This window comes from Poecilia latipinna, unplaced genomic scaffold (assembly GCF_001443285.1).
Source record: "Poecilia latipinna isolate Pla-1442-1.1 unplaced genomic scaffold, P_latipinna-1.0 Scaffold1571, whole genome shotgun sequence".
NCBI lineage: Eukaryota > Metazoa > Chordata > Actinopteri > Cyprinodontiformes > Poeciliidae > Poecilia > Poecilia latipinna.
Window position 1 is genome coordinate 148,465 of NW_015114187.1, and position 8,018 is coordinate 156,482.

General features: G+C 37.9%; 1 protein-coding gene and 1 long non-coding RNA gene across 3 annotated transcripts; one reads left to right on the forward strand and one right to left on the reverse strand.

The window, feature by feature from the left end:
* The first annotated feature begins 451 nt into the window (after window positions 1-451).
* On the forward strand, window positions 452-4,565 carry rwdd1 (RWD domain containing 1). 2 transcript variants are annotated; one of them, XM_015058778.1, is made up of 7 exons: window positions 452-739; window positions 1,160-1,225; window positions 1,403-1,533; window positions 2,842-2,985; window positions 3,149-3,281; window positions 3,356-3,418; window positions 3,928-4,565. In XM_015058778.1, exons 1-7 carry the CDS (start codon window positions 667-669, stop codon window positions 4,038-4,040), a joined length of 723 nt encoding a protein of 240 aa, XP_014914264.1. In that variant the 5' UTR covers window positions 452-666; the 3' UTR covers window positions 4,041-4,565. The 2 variants fall into 2 exon arrangements, with proteins under 2 accessions (XP_014914264.1, XP_014914265.1); XM_015058779.1 differs by having other exon boundaries at window positions 546-564.
* Window positions 4,566-4,846: 281 nt separating this feature from the next.
* On the reverse strand, window positions 4,847-7,425 carry LOC106963715 (uncharacterized). Its single transcript, XR_001428237.1, has 2 exons — window positions 6,272-7,425; window positions 4,847-6,106 (listed from the first exon to the last, which is right to left on the reverse strand). It is a non-coding gene; the product is annotated as an uncharacterized LOC106963715 (long non-coding RNA).
* Window positions 7,426-8,018: the final 593 nt, after the last annotated feature.

Consider the following 8,018-nt stretch of genomic DNA (forward strand, 5'->3'; position numbering starts at 1 on the left):
TCATAAAACAACTTTTTTTCATTTTCTTAAGGATGTAGATCTAACAAATGACAATACTTTTATACATTATAAATAATATCTGTTTATCTCCATCAATTATGGGAGGAACAAAATACATAAGGAGACATGAAAAACAACATGATCAACGGTAATAAAAATACCATTCGCAGTGTATACATAAGAAATTTAATTGAGCAAAAGTCAATAACAAACAAATAAATTAGGTTACAGAAGAATAATAACCCAGGTGGTTACAACCAGGGTTGCTAAACAGATAAAAGCAAAAATTCTAATTTTTGTCTTTACAGTGACATGTATATTATTGAGAGACTTTTTGCTGGTAGAGTCTTATATATAGAAAAAAAAATAAGATGAAACTATTTAATCTATCAACGAGGAAATTTTCCTTCCTACGTGTTCATGTCTATGGGTTTCCGTATTTGCATCACTAAATCTGAGATCGATTTAGTGGTCTGCAAAACAGATAACCGGAAGCCCCGGACTCTCCTTTTGCAGTGTCTGAATCAGACAGAAACTTCAATCTCCGACATCATCGATCGCGTTCTGAGTGGATGGGACCGATAGAACACGCCGAGTTCTATGTTGCCAAAAGTTTCAGTGTTGGAATGATTTTATCAAACTCTAGATAACCCCCTGAGATTAAAAATGACAGATTACGTCGAGGAGCAAAGGAATGAACTTGAAGCCATAGAATCGATCTATCCCGACTCCTTTACAGGTGGGAGTTGATTAAAAATAGTAACTAGCTTACAGCTAGCATCGCAGTAAGCCTTATTTAATTTATCGGACTGGGTTGGAACTACTTTATTTTTGTTTGATAGTTGTGATGACTTCTGGTCAATGAAAGCTAATGAGACGGTAAATGCTCTGGCCTTTGGCCACGTCTTGCAGGGCTATTCACGTTCACATCCAGCACGCTCACAACGAGAAGCAACGGTTCGGTTTTTATAGCTAAAATAGACTAGTTTAAATCCGGGATAAACTTATAGAGACTTGTAGGGGTTTGGTTTTACGATGAAAAGCAGGAATATTTGTATAGTTTAAATGGACGAAAACTGTCTGAACAATAGTGCACTAGTGATCATGGTGTTCTAATGCAAGTTTGCAGAAATGATCTGTTATTCATGTGGGCTTGCAGTGCTGTCAGAAGAACCCACCAGTTTCACTATTACCGTTACGTCAGACGCAGGAGAAAACGGGGAAAGTGAGTATATTCAATTCATAAATGTGTTATATTCTGACATTTTCTTATTTTTGACACCTTCTTCTATAATGACTTTGATTTATCTGAGTTAATGTATGGTTTGAAGTTACCAAATAAAGATGGTTTCAATTAAGTGAGAATGAATTATTCTCATTTAACGTTCTTTTCTCATTCCAGCTGTTGAGGCAACTTTAAAGTTTACATATGTAGCAGAATACCCAGATGAGCCCCCACTGTGGGAGATCTACTCTCAAGAAAATCTGGAAGATGGCGACCTGGAGAACATTCTCACCCTGTTGAAGCAGCAGGTGTGTTCATTTATCTGAGAATAAATATTGTGTTTAATTTCTTCTGCTTTGTTCAATATTTTTGATTTTTTTTTCTGGGGAAAGTGTTCTCAGCAGACTTTAGGACACAGGTGTCAAACTCCAGTCCTGGAGGACCACTGCCCTGCAACTTTTAGATGTGCCTCTGCTGCACCACCTGAATAGAATAATTAGGTCATTAGCAGGCCTCCCCACAAGAAGGAGGTAAATAAGCCATTTTATTCCTGTGGCACATCTAAAAACTGCAGGACAGTGGCTCTTGAGGACTGGAGTTTGACACCCCTGCTTTAGGATATTTCCATACACTCAATATAAACTGACCAAAGAGCCATATTTAGTCTTGGCACAGCCTTGTGGAAGCCCATCACTCAAAGATTGATGGTTTTAGGAGCTGTTGAAGCATGCAGCAAAGTTTGATCAAAAAATCATTGAATTTGAACTGGAACACATATTGACACAAACATTTAATGAATTGAGTCCATGCAGTTATGGTCCTCTGTCATGCCACCAAGCCTCTCGCAAGATATGTTTTTTTTTCTTCCTTTAATGAAACAGTTGAGCTTTAATTTGTGCTGTGGCATCAAGCTGCAGCAGGCAGTGTGGAAATGTTCTGGTGGGCATCCCTCTTTACTGAGGCTCGTCAGTACTGCAATGATCACTGTGGTAAACTGCACCAAAGGGCCATATTTAGAGTCATACTGAACATGACAAAACTGCAGTTCACAACATTATATCATATTTAATTTTCTGATGCTAATTTGAATCCAATAAAAACATGTGGGGGGTTGCCCCATGGTTCCCACTTGCTCCATGGAGCAAGTTTCCAACCACCCCAATCAAAGCTCTTGCATAAAGCAGCTGCTCACTATTGATTCCTTGTTTTGACACTTGGAAATGTTTTGTTTGGGGCTTAATGGTCTTAAACTTTTGATCAGCTGCTCAATTGCCAGAGTTTAAAAGTTTAAAATTATATAATCTGCCTGGTGTATTTTTTGATGCTTTATAGAGCTCTGTAAAGGCAAAGGGAAGTGCCTCGGGCAGAGGGTGGGCTTTTTGGTCTTACAATAGTCCCACATTAACTGAAAAAATATTCATTACATTTTTCCAATTTTTATTTGCACTTAAAGGAGGGAACAGATCACCTGGAAAAGATTTCTGTTCCTTGCACAACCTGGCTCTAAATTGGTGGTGGCTCTTGTTCAAGGACCTAATGTAACTCTGTAAACTGAAGCTGCTTGTTTTATGCTGTTTATTTTCTATTATCAACACGTGTATGTAATAATCATGCAGGCTGAAGAAAACCTGGGTATGGTGATGATTTTCACCCTGGTAACAGCTGTTCAGGAGAAACTTAATGAAATTGTGGATGCAATGAAAAACAGACAAGAAGAGGAAAAACTCCGGAAAGAAAAGGAGGCAGAGGAAGCAGAAAAGGTAATTGGACGGCTGTCTGAATACTTGTTTGACTTTTGATTGGTTTGCCTCTTCTATTTCTGTAGAGGCTCAGGTGATATGCTCAGGTTGCCTTAGATTTGTTAAGGAGATGAAGGCAGTATGCGTGGACACGTACTCAGTGAAGGATGCTTGTGTTTGGCAGGTGAAGTTCCAGGGTACAGTGGTAACAATTGAAAACTTCCTGGCATGGAAAGCCAAGTTTGAGCTGGAGATGGCTGAGTTCAGACGAAAAAAACAGAAAGAGGAGGAGCAGGCAGGAAAACCCAGACTCACTGGTAAATCAGTTTCACTTTTATGTCAAAACCTTGGAAGCTGCTTGCAAAATAAAGTGTTATTTTTTCCTCTTTAGGCAAACAGCTGTTTGAGAGAGATCATAACCTTGACACATCAGACATTCAGTTCCTAGAAGAGGGTAAGTAAAGCTCTACAATAAACAGATCCTATTGTGAAATATTACATTTGGAAAACTCTTATTTTCTCAAACCAGAGGGATTTTTCTCATAATTTCAATCCGTTTCAAGTAATAACTCCAGCTAGATTAACTTAAATGTGTCTTGTGTTTGAAGCTGACTTGCCAGAGTAGCAGACTTGTTTTTACTACCTTCAGTTAGGAACCACTCATTGGAAACAAAACTACTGGGAGTTGGAGTTAGTTTATATTCTTCTATGATTCGATGATCTGACACAAGAGCCAACTCTTAACAGAGCAGCGTGTTTCTGGTTCTCTTTAAACAGTGCTGGCCAAGCATTACATTAATGTCCTTGTTTTTTTCTATATTCCAAACAATAACAATGTTTGTCTTTTCATTGTCACAGTTTAAGTTAAAATGTTTGGAATCACAGGGCCTGTGCTGGAATGCATCTTGAAGGGTGATTTGTTCACTACCCTTCTTCTAAAGCGGTCTTGTTTGTTCTTCTCAGCTGGAAACAACGTTGAAGTGGACGAGTCCCTGTTCCAGGACATTGAGGACTTGGACTTGGATGAAGACGATCCAAACTTTGACCCATTAGATATGGACAGCGATGAAGACTAAAGCTGGACAAAACAACAGACAGTTGAAAACCCCTAGCAGACCACTGCTTCACTCATAGTTCCACCCAATTATGGCATTTTTGAAGACTCTTGGAGAAAATAGGAAAAATCTCAGTTTACTACAACAGAAGACATTAAAAAAAAACGAATTGAAATTTCCAAAATAAATCTTGCTCTTCATTAAATACTGACCTTCGAAAAACTATGGTGAATAATATTTCAATTTCTAAACTCCAAGAGGAGAAGAGCTACAACCTCATACAAACATTTAATGATTTAATATCCATAACTCCTAGAAAACAGGAAGATTTTATTTTTGTCCTGATTCAGAAAAATTTGGAGATGGACACGTTACTAGATTTGACACCACAGAGAAAACCAAGTTCTCTGAACAGAACTGTTCAAACTTATTTAACATCATTAAACTGTTGAGTTTGTAGAAAACTGTAGAGTGAATCCAGTGGAATTACAGATCAATTGCAACATTACATTCTGAATAAATACATCAACTATGGCTCATCTTAAACTTCCATCTCCATTTTTGATGGTTATTTCAAATTTTGTGTAATTATTGTTGGTCATATTTTTCATTTTCCCTCATGAATATAAGGTACTTTTTTGACTGGGTCCTTTGCTAACCCTTTTTTAGTTATCCTTTTATATGACTTGTTACAGCTGTGAGATACGGTAGATTAAAAAGGTTTTAGCATCGTCTACAATTTGCTAGAAATACTTAAGGGGATCCCTGATAAGTTGTAACAATAGATTTTATTTGTGAAAGATTTGTTTTATATGTAAAAACAGTTTTTTTTTTATTACATCCAACAGTGACACACTGTGGCATTATCTGAAATTACACAAGTCAAATGTAATATGATAAACAACAACTCAGGTAAAGTTAGCCTTTAATCCGTACATTCCAGTACAGAACAGAGCCAACCGGGTCATCAACCCAGCATGCATTGCACAGGTGAAAAAATGTAATGGAAAAATATTACAGTAATAATAATAATAATAATAATCAATTAAATTTGTACCGCACTTTTCACTAGCAAAAATCTCAAAGTGCTACACAGTACAACTAAAATCATAGATAAAATCAGCATCATAAAAATCATGTAGAGGCAGAATAGGCTTGCTTAAATAGAAAAGTCTTTAAGCCTCTTTTAAAGTCAACCAGTGGTTGTGGAGCTCTCAAATGGTCCGGGAGAGAGTTCCAGAGACGGGGGGCAGCCACAGCGAATGCCCGATCTCCCATGGTCCTTAATCTGGATCGAGGAAGGTGGAGGAAGTTGCAGTCTTGTGATCGTAGAGATCTGGTGGATGAATATGGAATGAGAAGGTCTTTCAGATAATCCGGTGAGGTTCCGTTTAGACACTGATGGGTAATGAGAGCGATTTTGTACTGAATTCTGTAGGTGACAGGAAGCCAGTGAAGATCATGCAGAATAGATGTAATATGGTCAGATTTACGGGCTCTCAGTAGAATCCCTCCTGCGCTGTTTTGAATGTATTGAAGCTTCTGAAGATGTTTTCTATGGATTCCAACAAACAGAGAGTTGCAGTAGTCGAGCCTGGAGGAGACAAAGGTATGGACGAGAGTCTCGGCATCAGAGAAAGAGAGAGATGGACGAATTTTGGATATATTACGAAGATGAAAGAAATAGATTTTAACCAGATGCTTGATGTGATTTTCAAATGTAAGATGAGAATCCAGATGTAACAAATGATGAATTGTTACATATCACAAACAGCAATAGAAATCTGCAATATATTTAGGTCAACATTTTCAACTAATCTTGGATCCCTTTAAAATACATGCAAACAACCTGATTCCAAAAGGATTCAATATTTTGTATAGTTATGCACTCTTAATAGACAACTACCATAGACTCAAAACATGACATCATGAAAGTAAGACTGCAAAAAATAAAACTGTTTATTTAGAAAGTTTAAAATTGGACATAAATTTTGTAGTATATCAATTACAGTATTGTATATATAAAAAATCATTTGCATTCATGGAATCCTTTCAGGAGATAATGTTCTGGAGGTGAAGATTCTTATCTGTGAAAACAAAGCAAGCAGAAAAGAAGGCTGATTTATAGAGAACAAGTCCTTCTTACCCGGATCACTTCCTAAGTACTTTGAACTAAAATTGGTTAAAATTTAGTTTCCATGGCTCTGATTCTGTGTCGATATGTTGTGCTTTGTGTTTGAAAAACATCTCACCTGTTTCTCTTCAGGAGACAACACGCCTTGTACTGCTATGAGCTGGTACTGTTTGTGCTTTAGATTTCTGGGGAACTTCCTGACAAACTGAACGGCAGTCAGGCACGTCTCCCTGCTCAGCAGCTTTCTGGTGTCAGATGATGAAGAGCCAGGATCTAAAAGCAGGAGGGACAGGCTGCCATTCTTCCTCTGTTCCAAACCAACTACTGTTCGGCTGTGACCTAAAGGAGAGGCCATAGGGATTAAAATGTGCCACATGCAGGTATACTGTGATTTCTAAGCAACAATATGAACAGAGTATCCAGTATAACACATATTCAAGAGACATGCACATCACATCATACAAGATTGAAAGCCATGAAAAAAACTGAATGACCTCTGGGAACATTTGATGACTACACTGTACACACTGCATATAAGTTATAGTTTCTAGGGAGGATTAGACATGAAAATGGTAATGCAACCTACTAAGATATTTAGGTATATGCATATGTTCTGGGTAATCTAATATTAAGTCAAGTCCAGTAAATTCAAAGTGCTTTACATGATAAAAACACACCGTTTACAAAACAAAAGACATGCATTACAATACCAGAATAAAGATAAATAATGACAAGTTGTAATCCAGACAAGAATTAACCTGTTTTCCATTTATTAGTCAAAGGTAACTCTGAGCAAGTGGAACTTTGGCCTTGATCTAAAGGAACTCTGTGTTTCAGCTGTTTTGCAATTTTCTCAGTTTGTTCCAGATTAGAGGAGCTTAGAAGCTGAAATATTGCTTCGGCATGTTTGGTTCTCATTCTGGGAATGAAGAGTAGACTAGAACCAGAAGACCTTAGTGGCCTGGAAGGTTGATACAATAACAACAGGTCTGCTGGGCTGTTGAGTAATTTGCAATCTAAGTATTTTAAAGTTTATTCTCTGTTCTACAGGGAGCCAGTGGAAGCACTTTAGAACTGAGTGATGTGCTCTATCTTCTTGGTTTTAGTACAACATTACCAGCAGCGTTCTGGATCAGCTGCAGCTGGAGGATTGCTTTTTTTGGGCAGACCTGAGAAGATGATGTTGCAGTAATCAGTAAGTCCAAGATTAAACACATGGATGAGTTTCCCTAGATCTTGCTGAGACATCAGTCCTCTAATCCTGGAGATGTTCTTCAGGTGACAGAAGGCCGACTTTGTAACTGTCTTTATGTGGTTCTGAAGGTTCAGGTCAGAGTCCATCACTACACCCAGATTTCGGGTCTGATCTCTGGTTTCAAGCTAAAAACCGAAGATGTGTGTTGACTCTACATCGCTCCTCTTTAGGTACAAAGATACCCTCAGTTGTCTTTCTGTTCAGCTGGAGAACGTTAATCCACACATTTATCTGTTCTAAGCATCTGTTCAGTGCTTGGATGAGTTCGAAGTCACCTGGTGACATTTGCCTCTTTTCCACCGGCTCGGCTCGCTTTCCGAACGTTTCCCTCCACCGGCTTTTTTTTCGGGGCTGGCCCTGCTGCTGAAAGTAACTAAAAAAGTTACTTTTAATGTAATTTAGTTACTTTCCAAATCAAGTAATCAGTAATCTAACTAAGTTACTTTTTCAAGGAGTAATCAGTAATCTGATTAAAGTTACTTTTTCAAAGTAACTATGCCATCACTGTGTATGTACGTTCCACATCGGTAACTCTTATTTATCTACATTTATGTGCTATAAGTAATAACATCTGATTACTTTTCCCAGGGAACAGAAGAAGAGCAACATG